At 40.3% G+C, this 19,755-nt stretch overlaps 1 protein-coding gene across 5 annotated transcripts in view; it reads left to right on the forward strand.

Moving 5' to 3' along the window:
- Window positions 1-936: 936 nt before the first annotated feature.
- Window positions 937-19,755, forward strand: part of pkn1b (protein kinase N1b) — a 34,538-nt gene continuing 15,719 nt past the window's right edge. For 2 of the 5 annotated variants that reach the window (XM_079394866.1, XM_079394867.1), the window contains exons 1-4: window positions 13,026-13,301; window positions 16,995-17,292; window positions 17,665-17,810; window positions 18,111-18,231. In XM_079394866.1, the coding sequence (XP_079250992.1) occupies window positions 13,227-13,301; window positions 16,995-17,292; window positions 17,665-17,810; window positions 18,111-18,231 (640 nt within the window). In that variant the 5' untranslated portion in view covers window positions 13,026-13,226. Of the gene's footprint in view, window positions 1,428-13,025; window positions 13,406-16,994; window positions 17,293-17,664; window positions 17,811-18,110; window positions 18,232-19,755 lie in introns of those variants that run through there. The other 3 variants (XM_079394870.1, XM_079394869.1, XM_079394868.1) reach the window with 3 other exon arrangements.

A 19,755-nucleotide genomic window follows, 5' to 3' on the forward strand; every position in this document is an offset into this window, starting at 1 on the left:
TTGTTCTAGTAGTCTATACACATGCACACACTCCTACATCAACAGAAAGTGGATTTGAGCTGTGGTCATTCGTAGAAATTGCGACATTGTTTTGTATTGTTCTTTTAGATTGTTTCAATAAACCTATTTTTGAAGTGAACTTTATGAAAAGTTTGAAAACTTATGAAACTTTATTTTTCTTCTTTCGTCTAACTGTTACAACTTTCCCCAGCATGTGTTACACCCTGGCAGTGGGGTAGATTGTAACAGAGGCACTCCATGTTTAACATCAATTCATAAGGGCTGTGATATTCTTGCAGAGGTTTGAATTGGTGCCTTTTGTAGTGAACAAATGTGGGTGCTTTGTATAAAGGTTTAAGCACTCTAGCTCAAATATTCAGCAAGTTACAGATGCTGAAACAAAAAGTGTTACAACCATACTCGGTCTCCCCTATAGTGTTTTATTTTTGTAACTTTCATTTTTGCCAAAAAGTGAGTTGTTGAGTAAACACTATCTTTAGTCAGTTATAGGCCTGGAATGTCCCATTTCTGCTATAGGCCTAATATAAGTTATAACCTTAGGGGGACATGTGTTTGCCGGGATAATTATAATAAATAGCGTATGTTACGTCTTGCAGATGTAGGCCTAAATGCAGACGTCAAATGATGTAGGTGTGCTATCAGGGTAATTGAAATGCGATTGCATAGTTCTCTATAACTGTTGTTATTTAATTAATCGTCGGGGTTTATATTCCTTGAGCATCAATGTGAATTTCATTTCGCATGAAGCACAGCTCGTGTTTTAAAACGATTATAGTGGAAACGAATGCGCAGTGTTCAACGGCGGACACAAACGTCCATCACATGACCGCGCTCCCTTGCGCGCAGACGGCTGGTCGAGAGCCAGGGCGCGTGCCACCGGGGCTCGAGATCACCGGGTGACGGTACTGCGCGTGCTTTAGTCTCATCACAGAATGACGGTGGCAGGACGCTCCTGATGAACCTCTCTTGAGCAGTGAACCGTTGAGTCGATTTGGATTTGATCGTCCGGAGATGCACTTTAGGGTCTGATTTTGGACTTTAGTGTACCGGGGATGCATATCTGCCCCAGACGCAGGGAAAACACTTCCCCTTTATTCATTATGCTACATGAATGCGATCCAGCCTAAACTGGGCGACAAATAAAACTAATTACTCTGCTTTATCAAGGGAGTTCACGACACGCTTGTTCGCAGAAATGGCCCCATGGATTTGATCTTTATGACCGAGCAAAGCAGCGCAACAGGACGCAGTTCATCGCACCTGCTTCATCGCCGTATCGGGTATAAACGCTCCGCTGCCGTTATGATGCGTCGTTAAGAGTGAAACTGAAGCTGCTCAGGTGAGAAGCAACGCATCTCCGCTCCCTGTCACCTGAGATGGCCATCAACAAAACCGGCTCCATGCGTGTAAGTTTAGACCATCTGTCGCCCCTGTGAATGATGCACTTGTGCTCTAATGCACTTCACATAATCTATTCTTTATTAGTCTCTGTGTGCGTGAGCGCGCGCTGTACTTCTGTAAATCGACACTAAACAGATAGAATGAACACATACTGCTGTCTCTTACTATCTTAATACAGGTAGCGAAGACTGGGTTATTTAACGCACTTTTTTACGATATGGGTTGGTTCATTTTCCAAAGCGGCAAAAGACAAAACTGCAGTGCGTGTAACAGAGTTATCGTGCGTTGGTGTGTGCACTAATATATGTATCGTTCTCTGTGTGAACGGACCTAGTGTTCTCGTGTTGGATTATAGACTGTAAACAGAAGCAGGTGGACATTAGGTGAACTCTCCTTTGCCCTCTGTCACCCTTTTTGAGGATTTACTACAGTGTTGTGATTATATAATGAGCTCTGTGAAAATGATTTCTCTTATTTAGTATTCCCAGATAGCACACATATGTCTGAAAGATGTCTGTTTAAGATCGCTTGATCTGGAAAGCATCTGCTGTTTACAAACATCTGACAAACTTCTTTCAGAAGTCAGTTTTACATATATTCTAAACCATAAACACCTTAAAGACATCTAATAGACGTCTATTTGACATCTGATAGGAAACGTCCTATAGATGTATTGTAGATGAGCAAACACCCTAAAATATATGTCTTGCAGATGTAAATGCAGACGTCAGTTAGACATCTCCATGATGTACGTGTGCTATCAGGGTTTGGACTGCAGTGTAATCTTGTTGCTGGCGTTATGTAGGGTAAATTACCTAATAATCTTTGTCCTACAGCAGGTTTGTCCTTTTCAGTGCTGGTACACAGTGTGGTCAGCGGCCAGCAGCTGTTTCAGTCTTGTTTTCATGATTCCTGTAAATGTAACTGTAACAATGACGGTCTGCCAGCATTTCTCAGGAGAATATCTCAGCAATAATTGAATTGGTTTCTCTCTGGTGCTTCGCAGAACACTTGTTTGACTGTCTTTTGTGTTCTTTATTGTGGTCATCAGGCTCCATTATGCAAGCCCCAAATATGAACCATTAGGGTGTGATCAGATGAGGAAAATGAATTGTTTCTTGAAACTGAAAGGCATTGTGAAATCAAAATTGGAGTTTATGTATTTATATACAAAAGGCCATTTATATGCTATTGCACTATAAATGTAGACAAATAAACCTGTAGCTATAGCTGCGCACATTTACAATTTCAGTCCTCCACTTCAAGAAGAATAGACCCCATTTATTGATGTTTTTATATTGACATTCTTGTTTATAGGGGCATTAGCATTTTTGTTGTTGTTGTTAAATTAAATGGCCTCTAGAATGAGAATCCCTGGATTATAATACTTTCATAATGGCAATAGTTGGTGGATCACAAAACAGGTCTAAAAATCCCACAGATGCACACTGAAAGAGGAACCGTAGTAGTGTGAGTCTCTTACTGTTAAATGCAACAGAAAATCAGGGCCCTGTGTGACATTGATGTTTCAGCTTCATCCAGGGAAGAATTAAAAATTAAACAGCTTTTTTGAGCCCATCTTGCTGTACCGTAGACGAGAAACTGTATCAGCTGGCTGGCTCAGCTGTTCTCTGTCTGAACAGTATGTCTACCAGTAAGGTTTTAGACTCATTTTTAATGTTTCAGCACAAATGCTATACTGAACTGATGGTCAGAGTTCAGTATAGCATGATGCATTTGGCTGTACTTTTTATTTTGTCATAGTTGAATGCAATATGAAATGCAGATATGGGTTTTAAATGTTGCCACAAGTGGCGCTATTGAGCAGTAGCTCAACCATCTGTTGTGTTGAAAATTTGAATATTGCTTTTGTGTTGCCAGTCAAACTGACCCCCACTGGTTTCATGCAATTTGCCAAAAATCGACACTATGAGGGAAAAACTAAAGATTCGTATAAAACAGGCTAAAATATGAGACATTTGAACTCTTACACCCTTTGTGTTATGGGTCAATTCGACCTGGATATTTTTATGTTTAAAATTAGCTGCACATACACAAAATAAAACACGTCCTTGATGTTCTTATTGACTACTTGTAGTGACTATTTGCACACAATTAGCTGCAAATAACTACAGCTAACCATTAATATTTAACATTATTTGTACTTTGTGTTAATAGTATTAATCGCTATTTGTACTTGGTGTAAATAGCCTCTGCCTTTTTGTCTGGTTCTCAAAACCATATGAGGTTTCTCACACTTCTTAGTCCTGCAACAGTCTAGTAATTGACATCCAAAAAAGAACAACTTTCACAAACATTTAGACTGGGAAACTCAAATAGTTGGAAGAAACAGCAAATTCTCCATGGATGACTTCTGAAAACCAGCCTTTAGTTTTGAGTAAATTTTGAGTCTTGAATTTCATATTTATGCTGTTTTTCAAAGTATTGATTTTTGGTGAATAGCATGGGAACCAGCGGGGGTCAATTTGACAACACTATTTTGATGTAAACAAAATTTGTACTAAAAGACTTTCCAAAACACATCTATTTGTTAAAACTTTGCATGTGCATTTATGACCCTGAATGAGAAAGTAACACAATTTTAAGAAAAAATGAATAGTTTACCAATTTTCAAGCAATTAAATTGAATATGGGTCAAATTGACCAACACGACAGGAAGGTTTAGTATGTTAAATCACACGTCTGCTTTTATGTACGTGTTCGGTATGCTTCTGCCAGGGAGATTTATCTGTGAGGTGTTTGTGTAACTGGCCCGCTCACTGGAGAAAGATCCGTCCCATGATCCTTTTAGCCTGGCTGTGTCCCTCTTCACCCCATGCTTTTGCAGCCCATTAGATGCATTAAAGCTCATTGCACAAAATCAATAACCTGCTGTGTGGGTCGTTTGCTAAAACAATTGTCCAAATGTTTTTCTTCTGCGAGGAGAGCAGAAATCAGCCCTAATGCCCTCGGGCTCAGTGAGTGTCACCGCTGGTAATGTGAGCGCGCCCGGTATGAGCTTTCTGTCCATTGAGGTTGGAGAGAAATGTCTTCGACGGTTTGAAGGGCCCTTATGGTGAAATTCACCACCATCTGTTTACATTACAAGAGAAACATGAGCGCCATCGACACGTAATGAGAGACAGCAATGTTTTGACAACACTTGAGCACAATTTGACCACCTCATTTGAAACCAATGTTGTAGATTTGCGCATGAAAGCTTGATGCAAATTTCTCCGCATCGTCACCCTAGTTTAGTGTTGATGCCAGTTGATAAAGTAGGCTTTCAGACTCTTGCTTTTTTAGGCAAGATACTACAGGTGAATAGGATAAAAAAATAACTAATAGATATCATACTTTCCCAACTGATTAATCATAGTATAAGACGACTGTTTTCTGAAATGCTATGTTTAAATATTCATTAAATATGCATTCGTTTGAATAAATCTGAACATTGGACAAATCCAGGTTCAAAATTCTTTTTTATCATGCTATAATTCAGAATAATTCAACATAGCGAAAAACAAATCATTTTCACCATGTTCCCCTTCACATTGTTGTTTTTCTATAGAGCAAAATAGACTCCTAAAATGACAAACAAGCATCTTAAAAGTATCATAACAGCAGTCAATATGACTTATGTGCACAAGACATGTGTCCAGGTTCGGCTTAAGTTTGAATATGAAGAAGACATTTCCTTTTGTGTTCCACAAAATTAATAGTCATCCAGGTTTGGTGCAACATTTGGTGAGTAAATGACAGAATTGTACTTTTTGGGTGAACAATCCTTAAAATAATCTCAATAGTGACAACAAAGTAAAAGCATCGTTTAAAGCAAATATTCAGCATGATCTGGGTCAGAGATGATATAAATGTAATCAGCTTTTCTTTTAATAGAATTCAGTGAATTTTTATCCCTTTCTGTTCAGCGGTAAATCCTGACAAAGTCCAGAAACATACATACAGTCGTTCAGTGTGAGTGATCCGTTTTTATGATTGGAAGCATAATCCATAGACTCTTAATAACAGCAGGATATATCCTGCACATCCAGGAAATGATGTCAGATGCTGCAACACCTCAGTTTGTTTGACTTAGTTCTGTTTCTATCCATGTATTTTTATGCATGTTTTGGGATAAGATGCTGGATGGAAATGCCGAGATGTGCATAAAATCTTAAACTACACATAAAAATTGTATGCAGTTTTTTTTCGCTACATAGCTTCTGTCTGCCCTCCTTTTTATCCACAGATTCCACAACTTTCTAAAAAGAGCTCAAGCTCAACAAAATAAGTTAGGAAAGCTTTACTCTCTGGCTATTTTTGAGTCTTTGGTGCAAGTGTTTAATGTTTACAGCATTTTTGCATGACATCCACAAGAATAATATGAGGAAGGAATTCAGAAAAGAGACACGCAGAGGGAAAATGTTAGATATTAATATGCAAATATTTTCAGTTTTTAACATATTTGAGGTGTTGTGCTGCTTTTTATAGACCCTATTTAAATTATTTATAAATTTTTTTTTTTAACATCGCTGTGCTTGTTTTTTCTTAACTTGCACTTTGCTGTTACACCAAACGTTTGAGTTATATATATTTAATTATACATGTATCATTTTATATATTACTTTAATTATTCAGTGTGACATATTGTTGGTACTAATTCATGCTTGCTGACATTATCAATGTCAGTGACTTTGCAAAAAACTAAACAAAAAAAAAAAAAAATATGTCGAGAGTCCAAAAATATTTATTGCCTAATGAAGCAAATAGTCACTGGGTGCCACCCAAACCGCATTGAATTTTTTGGATGCATTTTTATGTCACAAATGTATAAGTTTCTCTCTCAGTATTACTCCTATCACAAAATAAAATAACCACCAAATATGGAATCTTGAGACTCATAACTTGAGACTCATAGCTGTCACGGGCTGATGAGGCACAACTGCAGGCAGACGACGGTGATACAAACAAAAGGTATTTTAATCAGAATATCAAAAGGTAGACAATAAATCAAGCTTACATAGACGAGAACGGACGAATACACAGGGAGAACTGAAGACTTATAAAGGATGGACCAAACATAGGAGACTAATGAGATAATTGCAAACACAGGTGAACTGAATGACTAATTAAACTGAATGGGGAAAACTAGGTCACAGGGGAAAACAGAAAACCAGACATGTTACAGTTCGCCCCCTCCCGGCAAGGCGTGACCCCACGCCGTCATATAATAACTGAGGAGGGAGGGTGGGGGCTCTGGAGGAGGATGTGGAGCAGGAGGGTGGCAGAAAAAAAACAAAAAAAAAACAAGAGAGTCCAAAAAAGAAGTCCATGGGGGAGTGGAGGGTGGGAGGAGCCAAGGGGAAGCCAGGAACAGGAGGAGTCCAATGAAAATCCAGAGACCAGCCAGGAAGAGGCCCCAGGGCGGAGTCGAGGGAGGGAGGAGCCAGGGTGGAGAAGGCCTTGACGACACCCTGGGGACGACTGACGGAGATGGAGCCGATGGAAGGGGAGCCCAGGATGGAACCGAGCAGATGGAGAGCCAGGGTGACATTAAGGATCCGGAGGGCCAAGGCGGAGTCCGAGGCTCAGGCGACTGAGGTGGAGGCGGGGAACCGGAATGCCGCGGCGGAGCCGGAGTGACGGAGGATGAAGGTGACGCTGACGGGAAGGAGGAGCCTGACAGCTCGACGACTGACCAAGGCGGAGCCGGAGGGACGAGGGAGCCCGGTGGAGCAGGTGGGAGGATGGGCCCCGGTGGAGGTGATGGAGCTATGAACCAAGGTGGAGCCGATGGTTCGGAGGGCCGAGATGGAGTCCGGGGTTCGGAGGCTGGAGGTGGAGACAGGGAATCCTCACACCTTGGCAGAGCTGGCAGGTGAAAGTCCCGAGGCGATGGCTCAGGGCGCCCAGCTGGCGCAGACTGAGGGTGAGCTGAGGGGCTGACAGGCACCAGCGGGACTAGGGTAAAGGAACTGACTGGCTTGAGAGGAGGCGGGAGAGGGAGGCTGGGAGGGAACACAAGAGGATTCGAGCTGGACGGAACCAGTGGAGGCACAGGAGATTCAGGGCTGGACGGAACCAGCGGAGGCACAGGAGATTCAGGGCTGGACGGAACCAGCGGAGGCACAGGAGATTCAGGGCTGGACGGAACCAGCGGAGGCACAGGAGATACAGGGCTGGGTAATGCCTCCCCAAACCAGTCAATAAGATCCCACATGAAGATGTCCTTAAGTTCTTCGGAATAATTGCCAGTGGCCAGTTGCAGCTCACCCTCAGCTTGGGCGGGGCTTCCCTCCAAGCCCTCGATCTCCACTAGGATTCCCTCGGGGACGGACGATGTTGCCGGCTCACGCACTTGGTCAGACCACTCCTGGGGCTCAGGCTCCGGGGTGACGATAGGCTCGATCACGGGTCTCGGATCTGGCTCACGTGTCACGGCAGGCACAGGCTCTCCATCTGGAGTGGGCTCCGGCGAAATCTCCGTGCAGTAGGAGAAAGGCTGGCTGGTCACTGGTTTGGGAGTGAGGCTGGAGAAGTCCTCATCAGCGGGGCAGACGGAGAAGAATAGTCCATTGTTCTCCAGCACCCACTCCACACATGCGGCAAAGTTGTTCCGAGGACCGCTCCCGGGGAGGCGTGCCTTAGACCGCTCGCTAAGACTGGCGATGTAACATACACAAAGCGAGCGGTCAGGATAGTGCGTTAGGCACGCCAATTCCACAAAATCCCTGGTGTAATCTTCTAGGGAGCGGTACCTCTGCTCCAGGCATAGCAGGGCAATGTTGGGATTATCCATGGGAAAGGGGGAGGAAAAAATAGGGGAACAAAAAATGCCGCAAAAAAAAAAACTGTATTGGTCCGTTCTTCTGTCACGGGCTGATGAGGCACAACTGCAGGCAGACGACGGTGATACAAACAAAAGGTATTTTAATCAGAATATCAAAAGGTAGACAATAAATCAAGCTTACATAGACGAGAACGGACGAATACACAGGGAGAACTGAAGACTTATAAAGGATGGACCAAACATAGGAGACTAATGAGATAATTGCAAACACAGGTGAACTGAATGACTAATTAAACTGAATGGGGAAAACTAGGTCACAGGGGAAAACAGAAAACCAGACATGTTACAATAGCTTGAAACACAGCTCATAAATAATAATTTTAAAAAGCTTATTTTTAGACAAATTTTGTAATCATTTGTATTCACAGGACCCTCCACCCCACCATCCCCATCCAATTCCACCACTGGCTATACTCCGTCTAAAATTATTTTAAACTACATTCTTATAATTGTTATGTAATACTTAGACCTGCAGTCTCTCATCAGTTGAGTCACTAATAATAAAGAAAGAGCTGAAACCTTCAGACGCGTGTGTATGAATGCAGATGCTGACGGCGGCCACACACACATTATTCATTCTGAAGTGACTCTTAATGTGCCTCTGAATAATACATCTGTGTGTAGCAGAGTTTCATCTGAAATGTTCGTGTGATTTCACAGACAGTCATGATTGTCTCTGATTGCTTTCTGAACACTGATGCTTCGTGTCAGAAACGAGACTGAAGCTTCCAGCAGAGTTTAGATCTTGTTCAAATGTGAAATCAAAAAGGACTTTATTAAAATTTTATTGATAGTGTTATTGATTCATCAGAAAAAAATAAATGTTTATCTTTTTAATCTATTTTTTTCAACCAGCTCATATAGAGATGTTTCACCATTGAATCGATTCAAATCAAGTCTCGTCTGTTTTTCAGTAAATATATGGGTTTGTTCTGAAATATTATCGAAGTAAAATGCATTTGCGTTTCAGGTCGATCTTAAAATAATAATTAAAAGGTCTGAAGAATGAAGAATCATGCTAAACTTAAACACACATATGATATTTGGAGCTCATTTATGGTTACGTTACAATGTAAATAAAAAATAATAAAATATAAAACGGAGTTATACAAGAATTGTAAACGCCTGAATGATTTGAGTGCTGCACTATTTAATTTAATTTATTTTTACACTACTGGTGTTAGAAATGCACTAATTAGTGTTGAGGTATATTTAGTGTGATTTAGTTGGTGTTCAGAGATCTGTTCATAGGATTTTTGTCTTTCTCAGCAGCAAGAGTCCTTCTGCTAATTCAGTTTTTATTACATTTAAGTTGCTCGTTGTTTCTGCCAAAAGCACTAAGAGAAATGGATCAGTCCACTCAACCCTCACTAATGACTTCCTGTCTCTCTCTCTCTGTGTTTAGTGTCTCTCGTCCACATGCGTCTTCCATTGATCAGTTGTGAGATGTTTAGAGACTCAGGTGTAGTTTTCACTCAGTGAGACGTGTAGACTAACGATCATTCAGATCTCTTGAAATCTGATCCTCTTCGCACAAAACCCACGATGCATGCTATAATAAACAGTAAAACAAACATGATATTTGGAGCTTGTTTCTGGGGTTTCGTTTTATTACCTGGAGCATTGTGTTTGTGTTGATTTCTATGGGTGTGTTTAGGTGGTGTTAAGGCATGGCTAGGTGGTTGATAGGATGTTCTGAGTAGTTGCCAGGGCTTTGTTGTGGTTGTTAGGGTGTTCTACAATGTGAGAGTTAGGCAGTCGCTAGGGTGTTCTTGGTGGTCGCTATGGTGTTCTTGGTGGTAGTTAGGCAGTTGTTAGGGCTTAGGCAGTCGCTAGGGTGTTCTTGGTGGTCGCTAGTGGGTTTTTGGTGGTTGCTAGGGTGTTCTTGGTGGTAGTTTGGCGGTTGATAGGGCTTAGGCAGTCGCTAGGGTGTTCTTGGTGGTCACTAGTGGGTTTTTGGTGGTTGCTAGGCTGTTCTTGGTGGTAGTTGGGCAGTTGTTAGGGCTTAGGTAGTCGCTAGGGTGTTATTGGTTGTCGCTAGTGTGTTTTTGGTGGTTGCTAGGGTGTTCTTGGTGGTAGTTAGGCAGTTGTTAGGGCTTAGGCAGTCGCTAGGGTGTTATTGGTGATGGCTAGTGTGTTTTTAGTGGTTGCTAGGGTGTTCTTGGTGGTAGTTAGGCAGTTGTTAGGGCTTAGGCAGTCGCTAGGATGTTCTTGGTGGTCGCTAGGGTGTTCTTGGTGGTAGTTAGGCAGTTGTTAGGGCTTAGGCAGTCGCTAGGATGTTCTTGGTGGTCGCTAGGGTGTTCTTGGTGGTAGTTAGGCAGTTGTTAGGGCTTAGGCAGTCGCTAGGGTGTTATTGGTGATCGCTAGTGGGTTTTTGGTGGTTGCTAGGGTGTTCTTGGTGGTAGTAAGGCAGTTGTTAGGGCTTAGGCAGTCGCTAGGATGTTCTTGGGGGTCGCTAGGGTGTTGTTGGTGGTAGTTAAGCAGTTGTTAGGGCTTAGGCAGTCACTAGGGTGTTCATGGTGGTTGCTAGGGTGTTCTTGGTGGTAGTTAGGCAGTTGCTAGGGTTTAGGCAGTTGCTAGGGTGTTCTCTGTGGTAGCTCGGCAGAGGTTCTGAGAGGTTGCTAGTGCATTACAATGTGGTTGCTAGGCAGTCACTAGGTTGTTCTTGGTGTTAACTAGGCAGTTTCTAGGTCTTTGGTTTAAATTTTTTTCCTAATGTTTTTTTTTTTTTCGTAGATGATAATTTAACTAAATTTTAATAATAATTTGAACTCAGGGGGAAAAACGTAATGAAATTTGAACAATAATACATGTAATAAGTGTAATATATATAATATGTTTTATGTTTTTCAGAAATTCTGTGTTGTCTTTTTTTCCTGAGAGTGTTTTCTGCATCATGGAAATCACAGGGCCTTATAGGTGTTAATATAGATGGTTGCCAGGGTGTTGCTAGATAGTTACTAGAGTGTTTCAGGTAGTGGCTAATTTGTTGCTAGAGTGTTTTGGGTGGCTGCTATGGCATTGCTATACGGTTGCTAGGGTGATCTTGTGGTTGCTAGGTGTTACAGATAGTTTTTAAGGCATTGGTAGGTAGTTGCTAGGGTGTTTTGTGTGGTTCCTAACACTTGGTGGCTGCTAAGTCATTGCTCTATGGCTGCTAGGGTGTTTTTGGTAGTAGCTAGGCAGTAGCTGGGTGTTATAAATGGTTGCTAGGGCTTTGCTAGGATACTTCAGTTTTCCACTCAGATATCAAAGCTCAGTTTTGGGTTAACTGTAGTTCTGTAATCATTTCCAATTATTTACCTCAAATTTCTTTTTAGTTTTACAGTTGTAGAAACAGTTAAAAATACAGTAAATTTGTGTGAAAATGTTCAATTCTACATACGTATGTTTCTTTTTAAAAACTTGTCCATGTACCTCAGTGGCTTTGCTTCGCTCCGGCTGTTTTTCAGATATGTGAACTCGTGTTGTTCGGTTCCTGTGTAATGTTGTCTGTAAACACAGCAGTCAGATGGCTTCTGGGAAAGGTTCCCAGCCAGAATACCTGAGCGTTACATTGCCGGTCTGATTTGTGGGCGTGGCCTCATGGGCGGAGCCTTACAGACCCTGTAAAGCATCACAGGAAGGTTTCCAGTGTCATTCTGGAATGTAGTCGTGCAGTTTAACCTGGTCAAATTTGGACCTGAGATGAAAGATGCATTACATTAAAGTGCTGATCATAAATTAGATCTTGTTTATATTCAGAACATAGATCTCTTTCTTTAGAAAAGCTTGATACAATAATAACTCACTTCTCTGCTTTGTGTCACTAGATGTTGCAGCCAGAACCATCTTAAGACATTAGAGACCACAAGTCCTGTGCCTTTATATGGATAAACACACACATTAAAGGAACATTTCACCCAAAAATGAACATTTGCTGAAAATTTACTCACCCTCAGACTATCCATGATGTAGATGAGTTTGTTTCTTCATCAGATTTGGAGAAATGTAGCATTACATTACTTGCTCATCAATGGATCCTCTGCAGTCCATCCACTGTTTTCCTCTCACATCACAATCCACAACATATTTTTTTTTAGAGCTGTTTTTGCTTAAACAGTCCTTGATCTGTGAGTATTTCTCTCCGGAGGAGATTAGCTTTTTAAATGGAGGAAGCAATTTTATGGACATAGGAATTGTATTTTGACTTTGATTTGTAACAAAGTAAAAAAGATAGATAGATAGATAGATAGATAGATAGATAGATAGATAGATAGATAGATAGATAGATAGATAGATAGATAGATAGATAGATAGATAGATTTGTTTCTTACATACACACATCTTTTCACTTTTCACAAGACATTAACTGATGGACTGGAGTGGTGTTGATTATTGTGATGTTGATGAACTCTCATTCTGACGGCACCCATTCACTGCAGAGCATCCATTGCTGAGCAAGTGATGTTATGATACATTTCTCCAAATCTGATGAAGAAACAAACTCATCTACATCTTGGATTGACTTTGGGATCATTATTCATTATGTTCTTCATTCTAGAAATGGTATTTCAGTTGCAGTGAATTTAAGGCAGTGTGTTTGTATGATGCATTTGTGAGGCTTTTTTTGGACGGTTTCATTTCCTCTTTGGTTCAGAAAAGAGTTTGCAAATGCCATACTGTGTATTAAAACACACAGAAATGTAAAGGTGCCAAGCTGCAGAGCTCGTCTCTGAGCAGGAAGTTGGTCGAGACATTTCAAAAGCGAACCATCCACGTGCCTGTGTGTGTGTGTGTGTGTGTGTGTTCCTGTGCAAACAGCAATCGCCTTTTGTGTTTCATGTAGAGATTAACAGGAAGCTGTTGCTGTCGTTCTCTCTGAGCGGAGGCCATCTCAGTATATGGTGTCAGTGGCTCTAATTACAGACAGAACCGTGTTTGATCTGAGGAGAACGGGAGAGGAGAGGAGGTGATGGACAGTGAAGGAGATGCTGGAGATTGTTCGCAGGAGGACTTTCCCTCCAGCCCAGCAGAGGCCGAACATGTGGTAGGAACTCAAAACCTGGTCGACTCAAGTCGTTCCAAACCTGTATGCATTTATTTTTTCTGTGGAACATAAAAGAAGATATTTTAAAGAACACTAGAGTTATGGTAAGACTTCCATTTGTTAACATTCGTAAACTAACACTGAAAAATACTTTTAAAGCATTTATTAATCTTTTGCTGTCAGGTGATGTGAAATCGTAGTAGATTTCAACATTTACTAAAATCAAAAGTTGCATATGTTAATATTATTTAATGGACCTGAGCTAATATGAATTAATAGTTTTATATATTTTAGTTATAAATATTTTAAGAAATGTATTGCTCATTGTTAATGCATTAAGCAATGCTAACTAATGGGACTTTATTGTAAGGTATCACTGTTTTTATTAACATTTATTTCAGTCTTAGAAATAAATGAAAATTGTTGCCTTAGCCAACTAACTATATTTCAATTAACATAAAAAATATATATATTTTTAAAGCTATTGGGCTCCATTGACTTTCAAAACACACTCAGGCATTTATTAGAATATCTACTATGTTCTTTGTTTTATACTTAATTCTGATCGGTTTGAAACAACATGAGGATGGATTAATTGATATTTTGGGCTTATTTATGCCTTTAAGGCCTGAACTAAACCTTTGTGAGCTGAAGAGCATTATGATTGTGGTTCGTAGCTGTTTCTGATGTTTCTGAACCGTGTTTGTAGTGAAACGAATGCTGCTCAGAGCTTAGTGGTGTTCACAAGGCATTCGACTTCCGTAATGTGACGTGTTTCTGAGTGAACCAGGATATCAAGATCAAATTAGGCCAGGACATGAGTTTCTTTTTCTGAATAAATGATTGGATGGTGAAGATGTCTCTGTGTGATTTTTTTGCATTAGAAACATGATGGATCGTTAGCAATAGATCAGGAAGCAGTATTTAAATACATAGGATTGGTGTGAGAAATAAAGACCCAAATGAGTCACTAGTTGTCATCAAATAAGAATATATACTGACAACACTTTGGTGTAAAATGTTCGGTTTATACTCAAAGGTTGCTAGTAAATTTCCACGTAATGTAAAACATACAATAATCTGTTTCACTTACAATTTTGACTGTATAGAGCTATACAATTAACAGAGAGCGCAGATCAGATCCATTTGATGATAAATGTACACATTGAGATCGACTTTTGATGCAGACTTTGAGATATTGGCTAATTTTAGACACTGAAATATCTTCAGAGGGGATATATGTGAGATTAATTGGATCTTCTTGAAAGAAGAAACATTTGAGAAGCAGGAGACTTCAGCAAAACCTCATTGAACTGAAGGAACTATTGAGATTTGAATGCGATTTTTTTTGTGGTTTGTCTTTCCTACATGTTTTATGTGTGTGTTGAACGAACTGAAGTGACTTTTCCTGTGTGTTTTGTAAGTGAACTGCTCATGGCAGTACTTCCTTATTGAGTCACAATGTTCATGTGTGTTGTTCGCTCTCTGTCAGCTGAAATATAACGTGGCTGAATGTTTCTGTGGTGTCTTGAGTCTGGTACCTGCTCTATTTACACTTCCAGACGTGTGTTTAGCCTTTAAATGGACTGCACAAGTGTGTTATATTTCAACTGGGCGGTGTTTGATTACAGTTCAGCTCAATCTGTGTGATTCTCTTGTGTCCTTATTGACCAACGAAAACAAAACGCAAAAGAGAACTTCTGAATGCGGGTCGGTATTATCCATGATGATAAGGTTTCTCTTGATTTTGTTGACTTCCTCTGCATGAGCACTGAACCGCAGAGCTGCCCTTTGATTCTCCTCACACCACTGCTGACTCATTACTGATTACTAACAAAGACTACAACAGTAGTTTACATTACAGCTGCAAAAAACATTTTAAAAGCACTTAATTTCACTTAAACTGTATTAGATCTTCTGGAAGGCCTTGTTGTACTTGAAGTTATGCAAGAAATTATTGCTTGCTGAAACTTTTTGACTTACGGTAAAGTAATTTGTATTGTATAAAGTAAGTGCTATATGAATGTAAAAAGTAAAAACAGAATTAAAATTATATTACAAATATAAAAAATACACTACTTTTGAATAGTTAAGGTGTGTTTTTTTTTTTGGGGGGGGGGGGTTGCACATCAAAGCTATTTGATGTAATGATGGAATAAAGGAATAAATTGCATTTTAACACATTTTAAAGTGCCCCTATTATGGGTAATGAAAGGTATTTTGGTTTTGGTCACCAACAACAGTTTGACATGCATGCAAGGTCAAAAAACACTTTCATTGTCTTAATATGCATTTAGTTTTACCTTGTTTGCTCAACAACTCGCAAACTATTTTCTCAACAATTCATTTTTCCAAACCCATTTTCTCATTTTCATAATTTAATTTCATTATGCCTGATAAAGCAGCGTTTGTGAGCACAGTGCTGCTTTGTGTACAGTGTTACCGGGAAAAACGCTATTTTTACCGCTCCAAAAGCGGCATCTAGTGGCAAAGAATGAATTTGCATTTTCATTCAGACCAACACGAAAAGACCAACAAGTGGTTTCAGATTTAAAACTTTGCATGATGCTTTCATTCACTTCAAAAATCCATAATAGGGGCACTTTAAATTCTATTGCTATTTCACTGTTTTTACTGTATTTTTGCTCAAATAAATGTCCTTTTGGAAACATAAAATGTGTATATATAAAAAAATATTAAAAAACAAAAAGCTTTTTGTGCTCTTTTGCAAGAAATGTTCCCTCAGTCCGTCAGTTTCACCGAAATGTGTACCGATGCCAAATATTTCAGTTCAGGCTTCATACTTGCACTAAAAAGCATGACAATCGCCGCAGATACCGACACTTGATCTACTGAGTGACATTCACTAGTCTAATATTTGATTTCTCTTCTCATACACACTCAGAATCTGGTCTGGACTGTCCTTGGAGGTTTGAGATGTCAGTGTGTTTGTTCTAAGAGCAGGTGGTGTGTTTATGTCCCGCTGTGAGGGAGTTATTTATGGTCGTATTGAATCAATGTACAGCAGAGCGCTGTCACTGACCCCGGATCTGTTAAGAGTCTCGGTCTCAGACATCACGCTCTTTCTTTCGGTCTTTTGAAATCAATGTGCACTGCTTTATATCAGTCCACCATAAAACAGTGAGTCTGCAAGATCTGTCATTAATACATGGATTTTCAGAGTTTGTTTGTTTTTTCTTTTGGAGGAACTCAAAAAGCAAGTAAACTAGATACTCACAGGCTGTCTGTCTGTTGTTCATTCTATTATTCTGTCGTTCTATCTGTCCATGATGTCCATCTATGTATCGGCTCTCATCTTTCTGACTGTCCTTATATCTGTCAGTCAACCAGTTAATCTACGTCTCTTTCTTTCTTTCTGTTTGTCCATCATTATATCAGTCTGCCTCTATGCATCATTCTATCTGTATATTATTCTATCAATCTATCTTCTATTATTTTATCTACCTGTCTTATTGTTTGTCTCTCTGTCTGTTTATCTATCTGTTTGTCTATCTAGCTATCTATCATTTTATCTGTGTCTGTGGATATTTCTGTCTATCTATCCATCATTCTATCTATTCTATCTGCCTGTCTCATTTTTTCTGCTTGTCTATCACTCGATCTATTTATCATTCTGTCATACATAAGCTCAGTCTTCCAGCATTGACCCATGACCCCTCCTGTTTCTCCTAGGATTCAGATGGTTTTTCCGTCCTGGAGCAGCTGGGACTGGACCAGAACTCTGATTTCTCAGACTCCTGCGTGCAACAGCGGTTGGACGAGCAGCGAGAGAGGATCCGAAGGGAGATCCGGAAGGAGCTGAAGATAAAAGCGGGCGCAGAGAACCTGCGGCGGGCCACCACTGACAAACGCAACGCCCAGCAGGTGGAGAGCCAGTTACGTAGCTCCAGCCGCAAACTTGACTCGCTCCATGCTCAGCTGCAAGAGCTGGATGCCCACATCGTAGTCAAGGGTCACGATGACAGCAAAGGTCAGGGGTCACCATTATTATCTTACCTTTAAAGAGAAAATGAAAAGTCAATCATTAATTACTCACCCTCATGTCGTTCCAAACTCGTAATACCTTCGTTCATCTTCGGAACACAAATGAAGATATTTTTGTTGAAATCTGAGAGCTCTCTGACTCTCCATAGACAGCAAGGGTACTACCACAATCATATCAGAAACATAGCAAGGACATCGGTAAAACAGTCCATGTGACGTCAGGGGTTCAACCGTAATTTTTACGAAGCTACGAGAATTCTTTTTGTGCAAAAAAAAGTATTTTTATTTATTTACAGTCCTCATAATCCTGTTAGACCGTTACCCCAGATGAATGTTTGACCCTGTCTTTGATCCACAGATGACCTTCAGTCTCCTGGGATGCCAGGTCGCTCCTCAGCCAATCAGGACAGGATTAAGGCTCTGGAGCGACAGCTCAACATCGAACTGAAGGTCAAACAGGGGGCAGAGAACATGATCCCCATCTATGCCAATGGGGTTGCCAAGGTACTGGATGTCTATCTATGTGACTGTAAATCTATCAGACTGTCTATTGATATGTCTGTCTCTCTGACTGTCTGTCTGGATGTCTATTTATCTGATGGTCTATCTGGGTGTATATCTATCTATCTATCTATCTATCTATCTATCTATCTATCTATCTATCTATCTATCTATCTATCTATCTATCTATCTATCTATCTATCTATCTATCTGTCTGACTGTCTGACTGTCTGACTGTCTGTCTGACTGTCTGTCTGACTGTCTATCTGAGTATCTCCATCTATCCATCTTTCTGTGCTCCAGGATAAAAAGCTGCTTCAGTCAGCTCAGCAGATGCTGCAAGACAGTAAAACGAAGATTGACATCATCCGTATGCAGATCCGTAAAGCCATGCAGGCCACCGAACAGACAGATGACATTCAGGGTAGGTCTCACCACTACAGACATGTTCTGTCTGTCTCACTCTGACAATTGAGCATTTATCAGCTTAACATGATCATTGAGCTCTTAAACATCCTTTAACATCACTTTTCTCTGTTTGCCTCTCTGGAGGGAGTCTCATCTCACATAGTCAGACTTCTTCAGCATTAGTCTTGTCCATACTGCAGCTCAGGTTTACTCAACAGTGATATTGTGATATAAGGCTACTATTATTTGCATCCAGTGCAATATTTCATATATGGTGAGGACATCTCATCAAACAGTCTAGTCATCTGCCATCTCGTCAAACAGTCTAATTCTGGCAAGTGACAAATGACTGTCTGTCTTTCCAGACTGCTGTTTATCTGCTTAGACAAACACAAAGGGGGGAATTATGAAGAACATTTAAACTCATCTTTAATATACAATGACAGTTCATAGTGACATCCAGAATTTTGGCATAAAGGAAGATAATGGGTTAAATTTTGGTCTGTTTCTCACACAATGACTTCAGATGACTTATAATATAGTGCATAAGTTGTATGGGCTGATACTTTTTGTACTGTAATATAGTGATACCTAATATACTATAGTATTACCTATGGTTTTTGGAGCTTGGCATTTTTTGGCTGTTCTACAAACTGAATTCTGGAAATGTTGGGACATTTTTTTTAAATTTGAATAATAAAAGACTTTCAAATCACATTAGCCAATATTTTATTCACAATAGAACATAGAACATAACACATGCTTAAATGGAGAAATATTACACTTTTATCCACTAAATGAACTCATTTAAAATTTGATGCCTGCTACAGATCTCAAAAAAGTTGGCACGGGGGCAACAAAGGGCTGAAAAAGCAAAACATTTTTGAAAAGATTCAGCGGGGAGAACATCTAGCAACTAATTAAGTTAATTGACATCAGAATATAAAAGGGATGTCTTAGAGAGGCAGAGTCTCACAGAAGTAAAGATGGGCAGAGGCTCTCCAATCTGTGAAAGAGTGCATAAAAAGATTGTGGAATACTTTAAAAACAACGTTCCTCAACATCAAGTTGCAAAGGCTTTACAAATCTCATCAACTACAGTGCATAACAACATCAAAAGATTCAGAGAAACTGGAGAAATCTCTGTGCATAAGGGTCAAGGCCGAAGACATTTGTTGGATGCCCGTGGTCTTCAGGCCCTCAGACGACACTGCATCACTCATCGGCATGATTCTATCATCGACATTACTAAATGGGCCCAGGAATACTTCCAGAAACCACTGTCGGACGGTAAACGCAATCCGCTGTGCCGTCTGCAGATGCCAAATAAAGCTCTATCATGCAAAAAGGAAGCCATATGTGAACATGGTCCAGATGCGCCGTCGTGTCCTGTGGGCCAAGGCTCATTTAAAATGGACTGTTTCATAGTGGAAATGTGTTCTATGGTCAGACGAGTTCAAATTTTACATTTTGTTGGAAATCACGGACGCTGTGTCCTCCGGGCTAAAGAGGAGGGAGAACTTCCAGCGTGTCATCAGCG

This window comes from Barbus barbus (assembly GCF_936440315.1).
Source record: "Barbus barbus genome assembly, chromosome: 3".
Taxonomy (NCBI): domain Eukaryota; kingdom Metazoa; phylum Chordata; class Actinopteri; order Cypriniformes; family Cyprinidae; genus Barbus; species Barbus barbus.